Here is a 25,080-nt window from a genome sequence, read left to right as displayed (position 1 = left end):
CTTCTGTGAGAAAAGCCATCTGAGTTATTGTATCCAGTTCTGCACCCAAAAATGTTATCCTTTGGGATGGCACTAGTCTTGACTTTTGTATGTTGACTGTGTATCCCAAGGCTTGCAGCCGTTGTATGACATAGGCCAAATCCTTTATTATTTTTGTCTTGTTGTCCGCTTGTATTAGGCAGTCGTCCAGGTATGGGTAGATTTGAATTCCCTGAAGCCTGCAATGTGCAATTACTGATGCCAGGCATTTCATGAATACTCTGGGCACAGTAGATAAGCCAAAGGGCAATGCTGAGAATTGATAATGCTCTGATCCTGCAAGAAATCTGAGGTGTCTTCTGCAATCTGGTCGTATAGGGACGTGCAGGTATGCCTCCTTGAGATCTAGAGTCACCAGCCAAGACTCCTTGCCCAACATGGGAAGAAGTTGCTGTAGGGTCAGCATCTTGAATTTTGGAACAATGAGATATGTGTTCAGTGCGGACAAGTCGAGAATAGGCCTCCATTGGTTTTCTTTTCTTGGTACAAGGAATAGTCTGGAGTAAAATCCTTGGCCTTGTTCCATAGATGGTACCTTTTCTATTGCTCTCATCCTTAGTAAGCTGATGATTTGTTTTAGAGCCTCTGATTTCTGGCTTGGTGGAAGGTTTGGCATTCCTCTTTTTTTGGTAGAGTGTGGAAGTGAAACCTGTAGCCTTTGTCTATTGTTTGCAAAGTCCATTTGTCTCCTGTAATGCAATGCCAGTTTTTTGAAAATAAAGCTAGCTTTCCGCCCAAGGGTGCTTCCAGTTGTTCCCTGGTAGGCGGAATCAGAGCCAAGTCATTGTGTCTGTCCTGTGGAAGTGGTTGCAGTCGCATCTGTGGCGGCACTTCTCTGGTTGGCAGGTTGCCACTGACGACCCCTGCAGGCACTCCTTGATTGACCTCTGCCTCTTGGGCGTCTATTTCTGCCTCTCTGTGCTCTGGAGGTGTCTGGAAAGGACCAATTCTTTGAAGGCCAATTTCTGCTGAACCTCGGAGGTTGGACCTGCAGAAAATCCTTGACTGTTTGGACAGATTTTGCTTTTTCTTCCACTTTCTTTAGAACCTCCTGTGCAGGGGAGCCAAATAAACTTTGTTTCTCCATAGGGCATCTAGGAGTTTAGACTTAACATGGTCTGGCAAGGATTGTTCTTTTAGCCAGGCATGCCTTCGAATCACTGCTCCAGTCATAGCTGATCTAAATGAAGCCTCCAGTGCATCATAGCCACATTTTAAGAAATGATTACTGACCTGCTGAGAGTTGTGTACCAAATCCTGAAGGGACTTACGGTCTAAAGGTTCAGGAGAGGACAGCTTTTTATTCAGCTGATCTAACAAAAATTCCTGGTACTGTATCATGTGAAATTGACAGTTTAAAGCCCTGGCAGAAAGAGTAGCAGATGTATAAACCTTTTTACCCCATCTCTCTAATGCTCTTGATTCTCTTTCAGAGGGTAGGGGTTTTTTGGCAGAGGCAGCTGCAACACCTTTAGGGCCCTGAGAAATGGTTTCTGGGTCTGCAGCATGGGCCTTATACAAGTGGAAGTGAGAATTTACTTTGTCTGACATCGGCTGAGGCAAGAAAGAGTCCCCAACGGGGTACTTAGCTTTTTTAGAAGTCTTCGGTAGCTGAAATCTCTAGATCTGACCGACCGGCACTTGCGAACAGCTTCTGCTTCGGGCACCGCGCGGCAAGAAAGACTGAGGAAAATGGCGTCGGCTGATGCCTTTATACCCCAGGAGCTATGACGTCGGGTGAAGTGCGACATCAGCCGAGGCCAGACCCAGACTTTGGAATCCGGCCGACCGAAGGGCTGCCTGAGGCAGGACAACCCATATGTTATGACTGCAGATGCATCCTTGAAGGACATCATCCCAGGCTGTGTTCTACATGAACTACTGGCACCCCACCTAAGTACCATGTTCAATCATAGCCTCACCTCAGGCTATGTGCCCAATGAATGGCGCACAGTGATGGTTATCCCACTCCACAAAGGGGGAGCCACCACGGACCCTGAAAACTACCGCCCCATTAGCCTGACGAGCCTGGTCTGCAAGGCTATGGAAGGTACCATCATGGAACTTATAAACAATGACATTGGTAATCTCCAAACTCAGGACCTCACCCAGTTCGGGTTTGTAAAAGGCAGATCATGTCTCCTAAACCTGATAGACTTCTTTGAAGCAGTCACCAAAGCCGTAGATGAGGGTAAGGTGGTTCATGCAGCCCATCTAGATCTCGTCAAGGCTTTCAACACCATCCCCCACTCTGGAATTATAGATAAACTCACTAAACTAGGTATAACTCCCTATGTCGCAAGATAGGTTGCCAACTGGCTCACTGACAGAACCCACTCTGTGAAAGTAGCAGACTCCAAATCCAACTTCAGACCAGTGACAAGTGGAGTACCACAGGGTTCAGTCCTGGGTCCACTCCTGTTTGGTATCTACTTCTCTGAAGTACAGGCTAACACAGAAGGTCTTTGGCTAACGAAGTTTGCAGATGACTGCAAACTAGGAGCCATAATCAAAACTCCAAAAGATGTGGACATCCTATAAAAAGGCCTCGCTAAGACAGATGCCTGGTGTCAAAGCCATGGCCTCAAGCTGAATGCCAAAAAGTGCATGGTTATCCCTTTTGGTAAAAGCTCTGTACCCATGAACTACCACATAGACGGTAGTCTACTTAACACCGAAAGTGTGATAAGAGACATTGGGACACAGGTGGACAGTAGTCTCTCCTTTGATAATCACATCGCCACAGTAGTCAGGAAATCCTTCTATGTGGCACACCTCATCACAAAAGGTTTCTCATCCAGGAAAAAAAAGAGGTCATTGTTCCCCTCTACTCGTCACTCAGACCCATTAGAGAGTACAATGCCCCTTTTGGTATGTACTTCACAAGACATCTACAACAACTGGAAAGGCTGCAGAAATACCTCACAAAAGAGGATTACCGGCCTCAGATGCCCTACGGAGACCATCTAAAAAAACTGCAGCTTTACTCCGTCACATATCACCTATTCAGAGGCGATCTCTGCCTAGCACACAAAGCTATGTCAAACCCAGAGCTTTTGGACATGCTCCACTTAAAGAAATCCCAATCCCTATGAGCTACACGCTCTAGGGACCTAAACCTTGTCACCACAACAAACAGAACATGCTGGAGGGATAGATTCCTGTGCCAGAGACTTCCCATACTCTGGAACAAACTACCTATCTATATCAAACAAAGCTCCTCATTAGTACTCTTCAAGAAAAATCTTGATGATTGGATGGGAGACACCCGGGGATCATTTCTGTGGCGCTGCTCAACAGTGGCACAGGAAAATAATTTTCTTGGGTGGCGACAGCCAGGGTACCTTTCGGTTAGGCTTATATAGGCCCTAGGGCCAATAGCCTAGTATCTACATATGAACCTATAACAACATAACAGCAGCTATGAATGAAAAATTGTGCTGTGATGTAATTTATATACATTTAACTTCAGCATTTGACATACACAAAACACTGATCAATAAAATTAGTACAACTACGTATTGATGTACTCTTGATAAGACGGACAACTTCATGGGTTACAAACAGCACACAGCAAGTATCATACAGCAACTGGACAGGTGAAATTCTTAGTTACAGTCAGGGTGTCCTATAGGGCGCTGCCCTAGGCCCTTACTTGTTTAGATTGTATTTTTCAGAACTGAATTTTTCAATTGAAGTGTTTTATAGTCTACATGCAGAGGACTTGAAATTGTCTAAACTGATTACATGTGTTACAGATAAGGCATGTCTGCAAAATAAATTGACCATTTGGGCACAGGAGAATAATATGCTGATAAATAAATCAACAACTAAGCATATGAGACTTTGGAGACAAATTGAAAGGTGAATATTTAATACAGCACACAGTGATTGAAACTGTAGATGCGTTTAAGGACTTGGGCATATGGGTAGATCCAGCTACAAGTTTTTCTAATCATGTCAACCAATTGGTTAATGACAGTTATAGAACTACATGTTGTACAAAAAGATTTATAAAGTCTAGGAAGTCAAAAATGATAGTCATTTTTTGTGGTTTACATTAGACCCAAACTGGAGTATGGACTAACAATATGAAAATCCTACAAGAAAACAAGCATGAGTAAACTGGTAAGAGTACAGAGGAAATATATCAAGGACATCCATGGATGTGAAAATTTAAGTTATTATGAAACACTAAAATATCTGAACTTCTACTGTGTCTCTTGCAGATATCTAAGAGGAGATTTTATTCAGGTATATAAGGAATTTAGAGACAACCACCTCTAGAATGTATGGGGTTATCAAAACATACTAGAGAATCATCAGATAACCGATGTAGAAAATTTTATAGGAATGAGAAGTGTATTAATAGGTTCACTGACAGCACAGCTGATGCATGGAGCAGACTACCAAGTTACATTAAAGCAAGTACTAGTTTAGATCTTTTTAAGAACAGCCTAGACACTTATTACAGGAAGAAGTGTTTTGATATATTGGCAAGCTAGAAGGGCATCAATACCTATGCTTGAAATATTTGTATGTAAGCATGCATGTATGTAATATTTTTGAATTGTTCCACGTCTCTGCATTTAGGTAGTGCAAACAAGTTTTGAAAAAACTGTGGAATTTATATATTTTTATTCTGAGGTTTATAGCCATACAGCAGAATATGCAAAAACCTGTCCAAGCACTTTTGAATGACTTCCTCAGCAATAACCTGTAATATCATGCTAGGATATCCCAGATTTTCGAATAATTTAATTAAAATATTAACTTCATTCAAAAAATTATCATTGTTACTAATTAACTTACTGAAACATATTAACTGCCACCTTACTTTATTCCACTTCATGAAATTGGGATGCAAACTACTACTACTTCTATAAGAGTGAAAAGGAACGTCTACAAGATGGTAGTGAGACTAGCTATGTTATATCGGTTGGAGACGGTAGCACTGACAAAAAGACAGGAGTCAGAGCTGGAGGTGGCAGAGTTAAAGATGTTATGATTTGCACTGGGTGTGATGAAGATGGACAGGATTAGAAATGATTATATTAGAGGGTCAGCTCAGGTTGGACGGTTTGGAGATAAATTCAGAGAGGTGAGATTGCATTGGTTTGGACATGTGCTGAGGAGGGGTGCTAGGCATATTGGAGAACGATGGTAAGGATGGAGCTGTCAGGAAAGAGGAAAAGAGGAAGGCTGGTGTGACAGAGCAAGATGCAGAGGACAGGAAGAAATGGAAACAGATGATCTGCTGTGGCAATACTTAAAGGGAGCAGCTGAAAGAAAAAGAGAAGGCTGCATACTGGTGTAGTGGAAACAGTTACTGACAAAGGTGAATTTACAAAACAATTTTCTATAGAAACACTGATTACCAGTATCTATAGTCAATAATGGATCCAAAAAGTTTACTGTAAATCCATGTAACTCAGTGCTATTTTATGTCTGTCAAAAGTCCTTCTCATTTTCCATTTCAAATAAAAAATTAAATAGTCAATGTATGGTTTATAAAAGTGGACATAATGAAGACGTGGATAACAAGATCTAGTTATATTTACAAAAAAATTAAAAACACACCTCCAATAGGAACAATGCAGCAATTTAAAAATACAGCCCATTGGGGATCCACGTAATCAATCCCAGGAGCAATGTAACAATTTAAAATACAACCCACTGGAGATCCAAGCAACCACTGTGTTGCATTTTAAGTTGTCACATTGTTCCCGGGATTGGTTGCTTGGATCCCCAGTGCGGTACATTTTTAAATTGATATGTTGCTCCAATTGGAGGTGTTTTTTTTTTTTTTTACATTTTTTTTTATAAATATAAAGTACAGTTTTGTACCTACCATAAATGTAGATGTCCGAACAGGATAGCATCTGCAGTCATAACAAATGGGTTGTCCTGTCGTCAGGCAGCCCTTCGGTCGGCCGGATTCCAAAGTCTGGGTCCGGCTTCGGCTGATGTCGCACTTCACCCGACGTCATCTCTGCTGGTCTTCGGGTATAAAGGCATCAGCCAACGCCATTTTCCTCAGTGTTTCTTGCCCCAGATGCCAGTTGCCCTCTTGGAAAGCTAAATTTTGGATAAATGCCAATGTTTCCAAAAGGTAGAAGGCAAACACAAAAAATAAGCATGTATGTACATATATACAAACAAATACACCATAAGAGACCCCCCCCCCCAACTAGCTAATAGGAGGGTAAATACCCTAGGAGTACCACAGAGGGGAAGGGGGGTGGGTAATCCTGACTGCAGATGCTATCCTGTTCGGACATCTACATTTATGGTAGGTACAAAACTGTACTATGTCCTTCAAGGTAGCATCTGCAGTCATAACAAATGGGTAGAATACCATAGCCAACTAGGGGTGGAGGAAGAAAAATGATGGTGTAGTTAGGATCCCTTGCAGTACAGCAGTGGCAAACCCTGCTCGGGATCTAGAGTTTAGAGGTAAATTATAATGCTTGGCAAATGTATGCACGGAGGTCCAAGTAGCCGCCTCAATAATGTCCTTGGTTGCCACTCCTCGTAAGAAAGCTGTGGTAGTGGCTGTAGCCCTTGTAGAATGAGGTCTTATGTTCTGTGGAATTGGTTTCCATGGTAGGAGTAACAGAATCTTATGCAATTTCCTATCCATTTGGAGATTGTCTGTTTGGAAATTGCTTTTCCTTCCCTTCCTGTTGCATAGGCTACTAAAAGCTGATCAGTTTTTCTGTTACCTTTGGTTCTGTCCAGGTAGTAGCGTAACTGTCTATGTACATCCTAGGTATGCAGCAGTCTTTCCCCCCTGTTCTGTGGATTGGGAAAGAAGGTAGGTAGGTGGATTGCCTGGTTTAAAGACACTCTGGATACCACCTTAGGCATAAATGTAGGATTAATTCTCATGGAGACCCTATCTTGATGGAAGATTAGGAAGGGTTGTACTGCCATTAAGGCCTGTAGTTCCGAAACCCTCCTTGCTGAAGTAATTGCCAGTAGGAAAGCAGTTTTCCATGATAGGTGTTGAAGATCTGCTGTTGCTGCTGGTTCAAATGGAGGGAGTGTCAATTTTTCTAGCACAAAGTTCAAGTCCCATGCTGGTAATGGTGGTTTCCTAGGAGGTTTTACATTCTTGATCCCTCTGAGGAACTGCCTGAGTAGAGGATGCGAAAAGACAGGTGGATCGAAGCTGTATTCTGCTGAAATAGCTGATGCATGTATCTTGATGGAGGAATAAGACAGGCCTGTATGTAGAAGCTCTGCCAAGTACTCCAGGATGTTAGCAATATCTATGTTCGACACATCTTTTCCTCTTTCAGTACTCCAAATGACAAACCTTTTCCATTTTCCTGCATAGTTCCTTCTTGTTGAAGGTCTGCGGGCTTCAAGGATAATGTCTTTAACCCTTTGGGATAGGTCTGGGTTAGTTGCTGCTATGTGATATTCCAGGCAGTCAGTTGCAATGTTTTTAGGTTTGGGTGCATGATGTTGTAGTTGTTCTGAGTTAACATCAAAGGCATCAGGGGTATTGACCACATTCTCCCCCGAGATATGCTCCTCAGCAATGGGTACCAGTGTTGTCTTGGCCAATTCGGAGCTATCAGGATTATCCTTGGACGTTCCTCTTTGATTTTCAGTAGTACCTTGTGCATCAAAGGAAGAGGTGGAAATGCATATGCTGTCAGGCCTTTCCAACTGAAGGATAGAGAGTCCACCTTCCATGCAAGTGGGTGGCATGTCCTTGTGCAGAATTTTTTGAGCTGGTGATTGAGTGGGGATGCGAATAGGTCTATTTGTGGCATTCCCCATTTCTTTGTGATGGCCTTGAAGATGTCCGGGTGTAGCATCCATTCGTGAGCATCCGAGGTGGTTCTGCTTAACATGTCTGCTAGGGTGTTTTCTTTCCGCACAAACATTGCCTGTAACTGGATGTTGTAGCTCAGAGCCATATTCCAAAGGTCCAGAGTCATTCTGCATAGGGGTATGAATGAGTGCCTCCTTGTTTGTTGATGTACCACATGACTGTGGTGTTGTCTGTCCTTATCATTAAATGGCCTTCTTTGAGGAATGGTCTGAATTTCTGTATTGCTAGTTTTACTGCCAGCATTTCTTTTTGGTTTATGTGCAGGTGCAGCTGGTCTTGAGTCCACAATCCTTGTATGCATTTGTCCAACATGTGCGCACCCCCAGCCTAGGTCTGAGGCGTCCGTTGTGATGGTTTGGCTTGCTTGAAAGTTGTGGAAGGGTAAGCCTGGGTTTGACTGGCATGTTTGAGCCCACCATAGGAACTCCTGTTTCAGGCATGGGATTAGTGGGATTTCGGTTTCTAAGCTGTGCCTGTGTTGAGACCATAAATTCTTTAGGTACCACTGTAGCTTTCTCATATGCAGTCTGGCATGTGGGACCAAGATTATGCATGATGCCATGAAGCCCAAGGCCTGCAGTACTTTTCTTGCTGTTAGTTTGTTCTGCTTTGTTAATGCCAAGAAGTAAAGAGGGAGTTGTTTTTGTTTTTCTGCAGTTAGGAATGCCATTTGTTTTACTGTGTCCAAATCCGCACCCAAGAATGTTCTTGTTTGGGATGGTATCAGTCTTGACTTTTGTAAATTGACTGTGTATCCCAGGGCTTGTAGTAAGCAAATGACTCTTTGTAGATCTGTTGTCAGCTTGCTTTTGTTGTCCGCTTGTAACAGGCAGTCGTCCAGGTATGGATACATTTGTATTCCCTGTAGCCTGCAGTGAGCGATTACTGATGCCAGGCATTTTGTAAATACTCTGGGCGCAGTACATAAGCCAAAGGGCAATGCTGAGAATTGATAATGCTCTGATCCTGCAAGAAATCTGAGGTATCTTCTGCAATTTGGTCGTATGGGGACGTGCAGGTATGCCTCCTTGAGATCTAGAGTTACCAGCCAACACTCCTTGCCCAGCATGGGAAGAAGTTGCTGTAGGGTCAGCATTTTGAATTTTAGGACAATGATGTATGTGTTTAAGACGGACAGGTCGAGAATAGGTCTCCAACTTCTCTTTTCTTGGTACTAGGAAGAGTCTGGAGTAGAATCCTTTGCCCTGTTCTGTTATTGGTACTCTTTCCACAGCTCTCATCTTTGTTAATTCTGCTATCTGCTTTAGAGCTTCTGTTTTTGATTTGGAGGTAGGTTTGGCATTCCTCTTTTACTGGTAAGGTGTGGAAGTGGAACCTGTAGCCTTGGTCTATGGTTTGCAAAATCCACTTGTCTTTTGTGATACAGTGCCAATTTTTTGAAAATAAGGCTAACTTTCCGCCTAAAGGTGCTGCTATTTGCTCCCTGGTAGGCGGTGTTAGAGCCAAGTCACTGTGATTGTCCTGTTGTAGTGGCAGTGGTTGTGTCTGTGCTTCGGTTATTGCCTTGCCACTGTCGTCCTCTGTAGGCACCTCCTCTGGATTGATTTCTGCCTCTAGAGCGTCTATTCCTGCCTCTTTGAGATTTTGAGGAGTCTGGAAAGGACCAATTTTTGGCAGGCCAGTTCCTGCTAAACCTTGGGGGCTGAACCTGTAAGAAATCCTCAACTGTTTGTACAGATTTTGCCTTTTCTTCCATTTTCTTCATTACTTGCTGAGCAGGTGTACCAAACAGACTGGCCTTATCTATAGGAGCATCTAACAGCTTTGCTTTAACATGATCCGGTAAGACCTGTTCTTTCAACCATGCATGTCTTCTTATCACTGTGCCAGTCATGGCTGATCTAAATGAAGCCTCCAGTGCATCATAGCCACATTTTAAAGAATGGTTACAAACCTGTTGGATGTTATTCACCATTTCTAAAACATATTTCTTATCTAAGGAGTCATCAGAGGACAGCTTCTTAGTTAACTGATCAAGCATAAACTCTTGGTATTGGATCATATGAAACTGACAGTTTAAAGCTCTAGCTGAGAGAGTAGCAGAGGTGTAAACTTTTTCCCCCCATCTCTCTAAGGACCTGGATTCCCTTTCAGAAGGAGTAGGGTTTTTTGCTGAGGTCGAGGCTACTGCCTTAGGCCCCTGGGATATAGTCTCAGGATCTGCAAGTGGGGCCTTGTATAGGTGGTGATGAGTGTCTGGCACCCTGTAAAATCTATCTGGTTTGGCAGGGGCTGGAGGTAAAATATCAGGAGCAGTGCAAACATCATTAAATGCATCATCCACAACAGGCAGTACTGGAGGTATAGCTAAGGGCCTATGTTGTGGTAAGTGCAGAAATGTCCTAAGCCTTTTTCTTGAATCTGAGAAATCTTGTCCCTGCCATTGGAATTGTTCTCTCATGGCATGTAAGGTTTCCCCAAAGGAAAATTCCTCTGGCGGAGAGGCAGATGGAATGGATTCTTCAGCATCAGAATCTTCATATGTAGACAAAGGAGCCTCTGGCTGGTCTGTAATGTCTGAGTCATCCATAGAATCATCAGAGGACACTGGCTCGGGGGCTCTGCTCTAGATCTCTTTTCTGGTGGCTGAGAGGCCCTGTCTGGGTGAGATTGGGATCCCTAATTAAGGATATTAAATCCTCTGCCAGAGTAAGCATTTGTGAACTAGAAGTGGGCCTGTGTGAGGGGGGCTTAACAGGCACTGATTTAACAGTTTTGGCTGCTTTAGCCCTGGCAAAGGCCTTAATAGACATGGCTGCAGGAGGCCTAGCAGCACCACGTGCTGGGGTAGAGACATCCAAAGGGATGGTGTCTGATAAATCACTAGGAACCACAGTAGTAGGCAAAACTTCTGAGGCCGATTCAACTAAGGTAGCAGGAGCCTCAGTAGTAGTCATGGATTCGGCTGAAGATTGACCGGTATTCTCAGTTTCGGCCGAAACCGAGACACTCGCGGCTTGCTTAACCGTGGTTTTGGCCGAAACCGCTGACCGCGAGTGTCGGTCTTTTTCTTTGCGTTTTTTAACAATTTGGGAAGTCGGAGGATCCGAAGGCATAATGTACGCAAAATCTGAGCCGAAAAACTGCTCAGCAAACTCCGACCGACGCCTAAGCGTTCGTCGGTTGAAGGAAGCACAGGCCGAACAGGCTGCTACGTCGTGGTCTGGGCCTAAGCAAGGCAGACAGTAAGAGTGGAAATCTTTATGAGGTATTTGTTTCCCACAAGTTAAACAGTTATTGACTTTTTCTGACATCGGCTGAGGCAAGAAAGAGTCCCCAACGGGGTACTTAGCTTTTAGAAGTCTTCGAAGTAGTATTCGGTAGTAGTAATCTCTGGATCTGACCGACCGGCACTTGCGAACAGCTTCTGCTTCGGGCGCCACGCGGCAAGAAAGACTGGGGAAAATGGCGTCGGCTGATGCCTTTATACCCGAAGACCAGCAGAGATGACGTCGGGTGAAGTGCGACATCAGCCGAAGCCGGACCCAGACTTTGGAATCCGGCCGACCGAAGGGCTGCCTGACGACAGGACAACCCATTTGTTATGACTGCAGATGCTACCTTGAAGGACATCTAGATCTTTTTAAGTTTGTTAATGGTCTGAAAAAACGAATTCTGTTTCCATGAAAGCACTTACCTGTTTTTATTATGTTTGCCAACAGTTTTATTAAAGTTTGTGCATCAGCCGTGGTGACCGTAATCCTTATTTTCTGGAATTTTGTTGTTTTTGTTGGTTTCTCAGTCTCTATCTGACCACTTAACTTTGTTTTGCTACAGGATCTGAGCTGCCTAGACATAGCAAGGCCATATTAAGTTTAATTCTGTGAGCTGCCAAACAAATTATTTGCAAAAAACTGGAAATCAAAAAGTTTAAACCAACTCTATTTGAAGTGTTCAATACAAAATAACTGGAAGAAGGATCTTTAGAAAAGGGAAGGAGTAAATTACATATAAATAAATGGAATTTGTGGGAGCAATACGTGCAGAATAATGTTAATTAGGAGGATGAGGTTTCAAGGAAGGCTGGAACTGAGCAATTTAAGCAATGCTGAGTAAATGACAGCAGCTATAAAGAAAAAAGTATATGTAACGTACAATATATGCAACTGAAAAACTATTTATATAGTCGCATGTGTGTCTATGTCTTAAGTGATAATTTAATAAGTGTTAAAACAGTTGAGACGATAAAAGATTAAACACAGCACAATGACTAAAATCAGAAATTATGAAAATGGCAGGGCAGGAGTCTACCCAGGGAAAATTATGACTGTAGTGGTAAATTATTATAGTACACTATACAAACAAGATGTGGAAGTTTAGAGCAACAAACAAGAAATGGTAACAAATTTGAAATAGTTGCAACTTCCACAGTTAACATATGTTGAATAAGCAGCATTACCATCAAAATAGAAAAATCTAATAAAAGAAGCAATAAGAAACTGTACAGGGTAAATTAAAAGTAATGTAATTCCAAAAGAAGTGCAGAAAAAGAAGGAACATGAGTTTATACAAGTCTGGCTAGTACTTTTTTTACATGATTTTTATGGGTGATAATGTGCCACTAACTTGAAAAGTAGCAGCAGTACTAGTTTAAACAAAGGAGGAGAAAGACCTTCCTGCTCCGAAGTCAGACCCATTTTTTTATTCTGAAACATGGCTATAAAGTCTTTATGATAATTTTGGCAAAAAGAATGGCAAAGTTATTGCTGAGAATAACACACTTGGATCCGTGTGGGTTTACAGCAAATGAGCAAATATTTGGCAATATTAACAGCAACCTTATGCTTCAAAAGGATGCACTGGACAATTACAATATATTAATGTTAACAGGTCTGAAGGCTGAAAAAGTATTTTGGCAAAGTGAACTGGGAATTTACAGAGATCGTTTGAGGTATTGGATTTCCACAAACATGAACAACACTGATATCTGATATCAATGCAGGGGCTCAAGCTAGGGTGAAGTGTGGTGGTGAGCTAGCTGTCTTAAGCATTTAGTTGTACAAGAGAAGCTAGGCAGGGTGCCCACTTTCACAATTACTATTTGCTTTGATATTTAGAGCCACTGGTCAGAGAGAAAAGACAATGAAATATAACTGTATAAAAATACATAACCGTTAATGAGAAAGCAGCCCTTTTTGTGAATGACAAAATACTACAATGTACCAAAGCAGAATATGACATAAAAATTATACTTGATAAACTGAAATATTTCACTGGTACAACAGGATATAAAGTAAATGAAGCAAAAAAAAAAAAAAAAAGGCTACAGTAATGTACTATATCCCAGCACAAGACTTGGTACAGAATTTCCCATTAATGCGGGTCAACGGCAAGATGAGATTCTTAGGAATTTGGCTGAAATGGGTTGTGGACCAAGTAGCTAAAAAACATGGGAAGAATAAAGATGAGACAAGACTATGGAAATTATTATTTATTGACAGTGACAATACGATACAAATGATTAAGATGTTTTGGTCTTGTTGGTTCTTTATTTAGGCCAGGCCTATATGCATCAACCGAAAGATCACAAAGAAAAATACCAAAAAAGAAATTAAAAAGATTTTTGGAGTAAAATAAAAGAGAGAAAAAGCATAATGGATGCCTTGCGACTTCCACATTTGAAGGCACAATACAAGACCATGCTGCTTACTAATTCATATTGTACTCTGAATATATGCCCAACTCTAAGGATATGAAAGGTATAGGGTTCAATGAGGATCACACACATGGGTATTTTGGCAGATTTAAGAAAGGAATATAAAGAGCATTATGTACAACCTTATTTACATAAAACTATTAAGCAAGTATTTACCTTAAGGGTAGTTCAGCCTCAGAAAAATAGACCACCACCAATAGGCTATAATGTATATAGGAAAAAGAGACAAAAGAAAACGTAACAAGAATAAGGAAAAGAAAGAACAAAGAACCAAGATTTTGGGATCAGCTTATAAAAGGAGATGAAGTATTAAAATGAGATTAAGCTGGTTCAAAATTTTGGATTCTTGAAATCAGATCAATCTGCATGTACAGGTCTAATACTAAGAGTTGAAGGAAGGTATGCAGAGGCTAGATAGTAAATTTGATAAATCAAAAATAGCAGATTTTATAATTGAGGCCAGAATAGGAATGACTAACTGGAAATGACTACTAAATACAGCATACAAGACGATAGCCTAGTAAACACCTATGAACCGAACGACCACAAGGGCCTTTTTAAGCCTAGCCATGCATCCCAAATCTCTGACAAGTTCCGATACCCTTGATAAGTGCAAGCATGGGCCTAGGAGATGAAACATTTACAGATTACCAGTGTCCATTAGAGACACAGGTGCAAAACCAGTTATGAATTTCTGGTTTCTCATCCAATTGTCCAAGTTGCACTTGAATTGGGTTAGGGAAGAACTCGGCTTCATATGTATGGGGAGCCTGTTCCATAGATGGATAGTCTCTGGGATACATACCTATTTCTCCAGCAGGTCTCATTTATATCACAGGCAATATTAAATTTGAGAAGACAATACAGTTTTTAACAGCATGAAGTGAACAACTAAACAGAGATATTACAAATGACGAATGGATGAACATACTTCTGATCCCTAGATATGCAACAAAATCAAGAAAATTTATTTTTGCATGGAAATAGTTGCACAAATATGTCTGTACTCCTACAACACTTGAAAAATGTTCCTACAGACAATAGCCATACGTTGGAGATGCAATGGTTCTGAACGACGTTCTTGGGGAATATATTTTGAGAAAGTACAGAACTGCCAGCATTCAGAAATGAACTGAATAATCTGCTGTTTTATGTATGACAGAGAAATTAACCTCAGTATACAGATCTTCTTGCTGAGGTGGTGTAAAATAACATGTACTAAACAGGTAAAAAGCTTTGCTATCTTTAAAGCTGATACTGGTGAAAAAAGTAAAAATTAGAAAATGAAACAACCCACCTAGTAAAGAAAACTGACTTTTACGGGATTCTGTAATGGAAACTGAACTTGAAGAGAACACTGACATGGAACAAAGTACTTGATGTAAAAGTAAAGTAATGTCTTTTGGCTTTTCCCGGTTAAGGGTTGCCACAGCTGAACTCTGGTCTGCTAATGAATGGCAGTGGATTTTTTACGGTGCAGAGTTGCCAGCCCAACACCCAACCTTCGAAGAAGGCACACCCATTCATGCACGCACTTACCTGCATGTCTAACATCACTCGATCACGGGGAGGACATGCAGACTTCACACAGAAGGCGCTCCAGCCGAGAATCGAACGGGAGAACCTCTTGCTGTGAGGTGACAATGCTAACCGCTACACCACCACAACCATTGAACAAAGTACTTTATGTAAATAGACTAATACAAAGTAAAGTCACTTCACTATAATTTAACCTCAGGAATTAACTAAACAGTTAACTTGTATATTTAAGTTTTTCACTTGTTTATTTTTTATGGTCCACTATACTAATCTGAAGATTAAGACTAGATGGAATGGCCAAGATATTTGGATTTACATGTTTGACAATGGCATGTTTAACAATGGCAAGTTATTACCACTGACAGCTGACATGAAGCTAATTTATTAGTAACACACAAACATATAATTAAAAAAATGGTTGTACCAACAACTGGTGTCAAAATAACATGTCATACATGGGAATTGCTCAGTACGGAACAGTGATAATGCGGTAATCAATAAAATGTTCCTCTTTAAAAAAACAGTTACTGTTGGCGAGCTTGTATTGAAAACCACTGGGCTGAAGTGGTATGTCCAAAATTTTGGCAAGCTAGTGATTACTGCCTTGATCTCCAGTGGCACAGAGTTGAGCCTGATAAGGGTGTAGCAGAATCACATCAAAACTCACATCAGCAGTGTTAATTTACCAAATATACATATGACCAGGCACTGACTTCATATATGCTGTTGTCAGAAGTACAGTCGGTAGATCTGCTCCTGATGAAGGAATAAAGTAAAACTGATATTACCTCTTAGTACATACACATAATCAAGGATGTCAGATTTCACAGGCACAGAAGACACCCTAAAAGAAGTGAACATTCACACAGACAACACCGTTAATGGGTTTCCTAATTATCTTTCTTATCAATAAGCTGTACCTTCAGGTCACTTCAAACTGCTGATTAAAAAAGACTCATACGAGGGATGGGTTGGCAAAAGAATCATTTTCAGCAACTGATAACTTCATATCACAATTTATTACCATACAATAAGATAACTTCATATGACAATTTATTAACATACAATAATAAAATAAATGCATATGTAATTACACAAACATCTAAAATAACAAATGAAAAGGTACCAAATTCTTATGCTTACCCTTTTTTCCAGTATTCTTTTTACCATCTCCTAATAATACTCCCGTAAATCCTTCTCCATTATGAGTTATGAACATCATTCCTTTTTCATTCAAAGTCATGTTAGACATGAACATCTGATGACTATAAGCCCATCGGCACTGCTTAGTTGCACTGGTAGTGGATCTCCAGCAAAACACCTATAAGTGCAAATCAATAAATAAATAACAGTAAAAAGGCCTGTATTAAAAATTAAACTGATGCCTTGCACAATTGCTATGAAAAAAACATTGCAGATGTGGAAATTTCAGATTATCCCAAACATTCCTCTTGTTTATTCTCAGAAACTACTGAAAAGTACAGTTTTGTACCTACCATAAATGTAGATGTCCGAACTGGATAGCATCTGCAGTCATAACAACTGGGTTGTCCTGTCGTCAGGCAGCCCTTCAGTCGGCCGGATTCCAAAGTCCGGGTCCGGCTTCGGCTGATGTCGCACTTCACCCGACATGGTCTTCGGGTATAAAGGCATCAGCCGACGCCATTTTCCTCAGTGTTTCTTGCCCCAGATGCCAGTAGCCCTCTTGAAGGCTAAAATTTGGATAGATGCCAATGTTTCCAAAAAGATAGAGGTAAACACAAAAATAAGCATGTATGTACATATATACAAACAAATACACCATAAAAGACTCCCCCCCCCACCAGCTAGCTATTAGGAGGGTAAACACCCTAGGAGTACCACAGAGGGGAAGGAGGGAGGGTAATCCTGACTGCAGATGCTATCCAGTTCGGACATCTACATTTATGGTAGGTACAAAACTGTACTATGTCCTTCATGGATGCATCTGCAGTCATAACAACTGGGTAGAATACAATAGCCAACTAGGGGAGGAGGATAAAAGTAGATTATGGTGTGTTTAGGATCCCTTGCAGTACAGCAGTGGCAAACCCTGCTCGGGATCTGGAATATAGAGGCAAATTATAATGCTTGGCAAATGTATGCACGGAGGTCCAAGTAGCCGCCTCAATAATGTCTTTGGTTGCCACTCCTCGTAAGAAGGCTGTGGTAGTGGCTGTTGCCCTTGTAGAATGAGGTCTTATGTTCTGTGGAATTGGTTTTCCATGGAAGGAGTAACAGAATCGTATGCAATTTCCTATCCATTTGGAGATTGTCTGTTTGGAAATAGCTTTTCCTTCCCTTCCTGTTGCATAGGCTACAAAAGTTGGTCAGTCTTTCTGCTACTTTTGTTCTGTCCAAGTAGTAGCGTAGCTGTCTATGTACATCCAAGGTATGCAGTATTCTTTCCCTCTGTTTTGTGGGTTGGGAAAGAAGGTAGGTAGGTGGATTGCCTGGTTTAAAGACACTCTGGATACCACCTTAGGCATAAATGTAGGATTAGTCCTCATGGACACTCTATCTTGGTGGAAGATTAGGAAGGGTTGCACCGCCATTAAGGCCTGTAGTTCTGAAACCCTCCTTGCTGAAGTAATTGCCAGTAGGAAAGCAGTTTTCCATGACAGGTGTTGTAGGTCTGCTGTTGCTGCTGGTTCAAATGGTGATAGTGTCAACTTTTCTAGCACAAAGTTTAAGTCCCAAGCTGGTAATGGTGGTTTCCTTGGGGGTTTTACATTCTTGATTCCTCTGAGGAACTGCCTGAGCAAAGGGTGCGAAAAACAGGTGGATCAAAGCTGTATTCTGCTGAAATAGCTGATGCATGTATCTTGATGGAGGAGTAGGACAGGCCTGAATGAAGAAGTTCGGCCAGATACTCCAGAATGTTAGGTATATCTATGTTTGACACATCTTTTCCTCTTTCAGTACTCCAAATGACAAACCTTTTCCATTTTCCAGCATAGTTCCTTCTTGATGAAGGTCTGCGTGCTTCAAGAATAATGTCTTTAACTCTTTGGGAAAGTTCTGGATTACCTGCTGCTATGTGATGTTCCATGCAGTCAGTTGCAACGTTTTTAGGTTTGGATGTATGATGCTGTAGTTGTTCTGAGTTAACATCAAAGGCATCAGGGGTATTGGCCACATATTGTTCCGAGACATGCTCCGCAGCAGTGGGTACCAGTGTTGTCTTGGCCAGTTTGGAGCTATCAGGATTATCCTTGGACGTTCTTCCTTGATTTTTAGTAGTACTTTGTGTATCAAGGGAAGAGGTGGGAATGCATATGCTGTTAGGCCTTTCCAGCTGAAGGAGAGCGAATCCACTTTCCATGCTAGTGGGTGGAATGTCCTTGTGCAGAATTTTTGAGCTGGTGATTGAGAGGTGATGCGAATAGATCTATCTGAGGCATTCCCATTTCTTTGAGATGGTCTTGAAGATGTCCGGTGCAGCTTCCATTCGTGGGCATCCGATGTGGTTCTGCTTAATATGTCTGCTAGAGTATTTTCTTTTCCGGTACAAATATTGCCTGTAACTGGATGTTGTAGCTGAGTGCCAGGGTCCACAGCTCCAAAGTCATTCTGCATAGGGGTATGAATGAGTGCCTCCCTGTTTGTTGATGTACCACATGACTGTGGTGTTGTCTGTCCTTATCATCAACTGGCCCTCTTTGAGAAATGGTCTGAACTTTTGGATTGCCAGTTTTACTGCCAGCATTTCTTTTAGGTTGATGTGCAGGTGAAGTTGGTCCTGTGTCCACAATCCTTGCACGCATTTGTCCAGCATGTGGGCCCCCCATCCTAGGTCTGAAGCGTCTGTTGTGATGGTCTGGCTTGCTTGACATCTGCGAAAGGGTAGGCCTGGGTTTGACTGGCATGCCTGAGCCCACCATAGGAACTCCTGTTTTAAGCATGGAATTAGTGGGATTTCTGTTTCTAGGCTGTGCCTGTGTTGGGACCATAAATTCTTTAGGAACCACTGTAGTTTTCTCATATGTAGTCTGGCAAATGGGACCAAGATTATGCATGATGCCATGAAGCCCAAGGCCTGCAGTACTTTTCTTGCTGTTAACTTGTTCAGTTTTGTTAGTGCCAAGAAGTAAAGAGGGAGTTCTTTTGTTTTCTGTAGTTAGGAATGCCATTTGTTTTACTGTGTCCAATTCCAGCCCAAGAATGTTCTTGTTTGGGATGGTATCAGCCTTGACTTTTGTAAATTGACTGTGTATCCCAGTGCTTGTAGCAAGTAAATGACCCTTTGTAAATCTGTTGTCAGCTTGCTTTTGTTGTCCCCTTGTAGCAGGCAGTCGTCCAGGTATGGGTAAATTTGAATTCCTGTAGTCTGCAATGGGCGATTACTGATGCCAGGCATTTTGTGAATACTCTGGGCAGTAGATAAGCCAAAGGGCAATGCTGAGAATTGATAGTGCTCTGATCCTGCAAGAAATCTGAGGTATCTTCTGCAGATTGGTCGAATGGGGACGTGCAGGTATGCCTCCTTGAGATCTAGAGTTACCAGCCAACACTCCTTGCCCAGCATGGGAAGAAGTTGCTGTAGGGTCAGCATTTTGAATTTTGGGACAATGATGTATGTATTTAAGGTGGACAGGTCGAGAATTGGTCTCCAACTTTTTCCTTTCTTGGAACTAGGAATAGTCTGGAGTAGAACCCTTTCCTTGCTCTGCTGTTGGCACTCTTTCCACAGCTCTCATGTTTGCTAACTCCATTATCTGTTGTAGAGCCTCTGTTTTTGATTTGGAGGTAGATTTGGCATTCCTCTTTGACTGGTAAAGTGTGGAAGTGGAACCGTAACCTTGATCTATGGTTCGTAAAATCCACTTGTCTTTTGTTATGTAGTGCCAGTTCTTTGAAAATAAGGTTAACTTTCCGCCTAGAGGTGCTGCTATTTGTTCCCTGGTAGGCGGATTTAGGGTTAAGTCACTGTGGTTGTGTTGATGTAGTGGCAGTGGTTGTGTCTGTGCCTCTGTTGTTACCTTGCCACTGTCGTCCTCTGTAGGTACCTCCTCTGGATTGGTTTCTGCCTCTGGAGCGTCTATTCCTGCCCCTTTGAGATCTTGTGGAGTCAGGAAAGGACCAATTTTTGGCAGGCCAGTTCCTGCTAAACCTTGGGGTTGAACCTGCAAGAAATCTTTAACCGTTTGAACAGATTTTGCCTTTTCTTCCATTTTCTTCATAACCTGCTGGGCAGGTGTACCAAACAAACTTGTCTTATCCATAGGAGCATCTAGCAACTTAGCTTTAACATGATCCGGTAAAGCTTGCTCCTTTAGCCATGCATGCCTTCTTATCACTGTGCCAGTCATGGCTGATCTAAATGAAGCCTCCAGTGCATCATAGCCACATTTTAAGGAATGGTTACTAACCTGTTGTATGTTAATTACCATTTCTAATACATATTTCTTATCAAGAGATTCATCAGTGGTTAGCTTTTTAGTTAACTGATCAAGCATAAACTCTTGGTATTCTATCATGTGAAACTGACAGTTTAAAGCTCTAGCTGAGAGAGTAGCTGAAGTGTAGACCTTTTTACCCCATCTGTCTAATGACCTTGCTTCCCTTTCAGAAGGAATAGGGTTTTTAGCTATGGTCGCGGCTACTGCCTTGGGACCCTGGGATATAGTTTCGGGGTCTGCAAGTGGGGCCTTGTGATGAGTATCTGGCACCCTGTAAAATCTGTCTGGTTTGGCAGGTGCTGGGGGTAAAGAATCTGGAGCGGAGCAGACATCATTGAAAGCATCATCCACCACAGAGAGAACAGGAGGTATAGCTAAGGGCCTGTGCTGTGGAAGGTGCAGAAAAGTCCTAAGTCTTTTTCTGGAGTCTGAAAAATCCTGTTGCTGCCATTGGAACTGCTCTCGCATGGCATGTAAGGTTTCCCCAAAGGAGAATTCTTCTGGTGGGGAAGCAGCTGGAATGGATTCTTCAGCATCAGAATCTTCAAAATTGGAGAAAGGAGCCTCTGGCTGGTCAGTTATGTCTGATTCATCAGCAGAATCATCAGAGGACACTGGCTCAGGGGCTCTGCCCTAGGTCTCTTCTCTGGGGCTGAGAGGCCCTGTCTGGGTGAGATTGAGATCCTCTAATTAATGAAATTAAATCTTCTGCCAAAGTAAGCATTTGAGAACTAGAAGAGGGCCTGGCTGTGGGGGGTTTAACAGGCACTGTTTTAGTAGTCTTGGCTGCTTTAGCCCTGGCGAAGGCCTTAATGGACATGGCTGCTGGAGGCCTAGCAGCACCACGTGCTGGGGTAGAGACATCCAAGGGAATGGTGTCTGATAAGTCAGTGGCAACCACCGTAGTGGATAAAATTTCTGAGGCCGATTCAAGAGTGGTAGCAGGGGCCTCAGTTGTAGTGATAGATTCAGCTGTACTTTGATCAGTTTTCTCGGTTTCGGCCGAAACCGAGACACTCGCGGTTTGCTTAACCATGGTTTCGGCCGAAACCGCGGACCGCGAGTGTCGGTCTTTATCTTTGCGTTTTTTGGCAGATTGGGTAGTCGGAGGATCCGACGGCATAATGTACACAAAATCAGAACCGAAAAACTGTTCTGCAAACTCCGACCGACGCCTAAGCGTTCGTCGGTTGAAGGAAGCACAGGCCGAACAGGCTGCTACGTCGTGGGCTGGGCCTAAACAAGGCAGGCAATAAGAGTGGAAATCTTTATGAGGTATTTGTTTCCCACAGGTTAAACAATTATTAACTTTTTCTGACATCGGCTGAGGCAAGAAAGAGTCCCCAACGGGGTACTTAGCTTTAGAAGTCTTCGAAGTAGTATTCGGTAGAAGTAATCTCTGGATCCAACCGACCGGCACTTGCGAACAGCTTCTGCTTCGGGCGCCACGCGGCAAGAAAGACTGAGGAAAATGGCGTCGGCTGATGCCTTTATACCCGAAGACCAACAGAGATGACGTCGGGTGAAGTGCGACATCAGCCGAAGCCGGACCCGGACTTTGGAATCCGGCCGACTGAAGGGCTGCCTGACGACAGGGCTGCCTGACGACAGGACAACCCAGTTGTTATGACTGCAGATGCATCCATGAAGGACATCAAGTGCTTTCAACTAATTTACTAGGCACTGGAAAATCATTCCTTATGATAAGACAATCTTGGGAGTGCAATGAAATTATTTAGTGCTCATCAGTGGCTGTTTTAACTTGACTGTAAAGAAAGTCTTGTAAAAGGCAAATACACAACCCACCCAGACAAGAAAGACCTTGGCAAAACATAAAAACGTGTAGCAAAAAAAATAAATAAATAAATAAAATCTGTAAATTTCCTTTTGGCATTGCGTGACATGCACAATTTCCCTTAAAATGTTTCTGACATATACTGGCAGGAAGATCTTTAATAACGTAAGGAAGCCAACAATACATTGGCTGAAGATAGCGTTGACCTTACCTGGCCTCATTAGTACAATATAAATGGACAATGGCACAGCTGTGAAAGATACTTACCACAACAGTGCATTTCTGGGGAAAAGTCATGGTAACAGTGAAACAGAAGTTATGTACTAACAACACTGGAACATTTCCTTCATGTCGGGCCAATATGACTTATTGGTTGTCGAGTCACTTGTTAAATCTGGCTCAGTGCCCTTGAGCCACTGTAAGAATTTTCCTCAAATAATGCAGTAGTGGCCAGAATTACTTCAGACTGAGTTTAACTGCAGCAATAAGATGCTTACTGTGGTATGCAACATTAAGTGAAAATATTCTTCAGGTCCTACAAACGTGATCAGGATGGGAAACAGAGTTTGAGTTGTCACAGCAGACGGACAAAAATGAAAGGGTCCAGCATTATGGTCAATATGCAACTTGCTTATCTTATTCATTCAATCCGTCCGATCAGACTTACGGGTCCGAATCTCAAGCTACTTGAATTCTTCAGTGGCATCATGACATGAGAACCTGAAACTAGATGCTCCAAAGGAAGCTCTCGCCCTAGAAATGGAATCCACTTTGTAGTGCTTAATGAAGGTATGCACTGATAACCAGGTTACAGCAGCACAAATTTAATCTATTAAGGAATACAAGACAGTTTTGGATGTAGCTGCTGATTTAACTGAAACGAACCTTAGGTATGCCGAGCAAAAGGCATTTAGGGTTTGAGTAGATGCAAGAAATGCAAAGTGAAAGACAGCTGGAAAATGTAAATTTTGTGATCATCCCATCTGGCTTATTAACTGCAAAGAGGATGAAAAGTTGTGACTCTTTTCTGAAAGATTTGCCCCTAAGAAGGTAAAAGTGTAGTTGTCTATCAAACATTCAAAGTATGGACAACACACTCCCTTTTGTTGGTATGCTTCTGGAAACCACTGCTAGGTGAATGGGCTGAAACCTGGTTGCCTTGGAAGCCACTTTCAGTAAGGATGGATGTGTATATGTAGGGAAAACCTGCCCTTGTGGAAGGCCAAATAAGGGACTACTGAAGACAGCACTTAGTTTAGATACCAGTTTACTTTAATTCTGAATTTGTCAACCAGGTTAGAGCAGAAGTTATAACCATAAGTTTAAAGGTCTTCAAAGAAAGATTTCATCAGAGTTGTAGTTGCTGGTTCAAATGGTTTTTTTGTCAAGGTCTCAGGCATGAAATTTAGGTCCAAAAGTAGAATGGGGCTCCCTAACTGGTGGACTGAGAAGGAAGGTTCCTTCTTCACAGAGCTTGTGAGAAGCTGGTGAGCGATCCTGATGACTCATGTGAAAATAACAAATGGCCACTAACTGGACTTTAATAGTGAAGAAACAAACTCTAATTAAACATATGAACTAGAAAGCAGAGAAAGTACAGTTGTGTACACTTGCCATAAATGTAGATGTTCGAGTGTATTCACTATTGCAGTCATCACACTTGGGTTATCTGCCTGCAGGTAGCCCTCAGTCAGTTTGAATATCAGAGTTTTGGGATTTCTGAGTCAGATGCTGTCGCCTCTTCAATGATGTCAGGGGTATAAAACATGCAACCGATGCCCTTACATCAGTTTTTCTTGCCCCAGATGTCAGGAGACCCCAAAACAGGACGCTATTACATGGTATGGAACACCTCCAGTCAAAAGTAAATACCCCTACCATAAAAGATGGCCATAAAGAGGATAGGTAGAAAGGATAGAGAAATCCAGGGGGCTGGAGGGGGGGGGGGTACAGTTGTGTAGCTACCATAAATGTAGATGTTCGAGTGTATTCACTGTTGCAGTCATTACACTTGGCTTGAATCCCAAAGCTGAGGTTGGGCAGCTGGGTCTAAATAGAATTAGAAGTGGCTATGAGGCCCTGCAGAACTGGAGTGGCAAAGCCTGCCCTGGATTTAGAGTAAAGAGGTAAGTGGTAGTGCTTGGTAAAAGTGTGCACTGAACTCCAAGTTGCAGCCTTCAAAATTTCCTTGGTTGGTACTCCTCTGAGAAAGGCTGCTGATGTAGCTGCTGCCCTGGCCAAATGTGGCCCAATGCCCTTAGGCACTGATTTGCCATGCTGTGCATAGTAGAAACGAATGCAGTGTCCTATCCATTTTGAAATAGTCTGCTTTGAGAAAGCCTTTCCTTGTGATCCTGCAGCATATGCCACTAAAAGTTGCTCAGTCTTCCTGAAAGCTTTAGTTTTGTCCAAGTAGAAGCGTAACTGCCTGTGTATGTCCAAAGAATGCAAAAGTCTCTCCCCCCCTTTATTCTGGGGATTTGGATAAAAAGTAGGCAAATTAATGGTTTGATTAAGAGCCTCACTGGATACTACTTTTGGCATAAATGTTGGGTTTGTCCTTAGAGAAACCCTGTCCGGATGGAAAATGATAAGGTTCCACTGCCATTAATGCCTGTTAACTTTGAGACTCTTCTTGCTGAAGTTTTTGCTAGGTGCAGAGCTGTTTTCCATGATAAGAATTTTATCTCAGCTGTATTGGCTGGCTCAAAAGAAGGCAGTGTGAGCTTTTCCAAGACAAAATTGAGGTCCCATGTAGGTA

At 42.2% G+C, this 25,080-nt stretch overlaps 1 protein-coding gene across 1 annotated transcript in view; it reads right to left on the bottom strand.

Moving 5' to 3' along the window:
* Positions 1-25,080, bottom strand: part of IBTK (inhibitor of Bruton tyrosine kinase) — a 1,862,448-nt gene that overhangs the window by 1,223,964 nt on the left and 613,404 nt on the right. Inside the window, exon 10 of the mRNA XM_044074098.1 lies at positions 16,248-16,425. Within this exon, the coding sequence (XP_043930033.1) occupies positions 16,248-16,425 (178 nt within the window). The remainder of the gene's footprint in view (positions 1-16,247; positions 16,426-25,080) is intronic.

The sequence above is a fragment of the Protopterus annectens genome, chromosome 1.part1, assembly GCF_019279795.1.
Source record: "Protopterus annectens isolate FY-2018-M chromosome 1.part1, PAN1.0, whole genome shotgun sequence".
Classification (NCBI taxonomy): domain Eukaryota; kingdom Metazoa; phylum Chordata; order Ceratodontiformes; family Protopteridae; genus Protopterus; species Protopterus annectens.
Note: the sequence above shows the minus strand (reverse complement) of the source record. Positions and strands in the feature narration are given on the sequence as shown.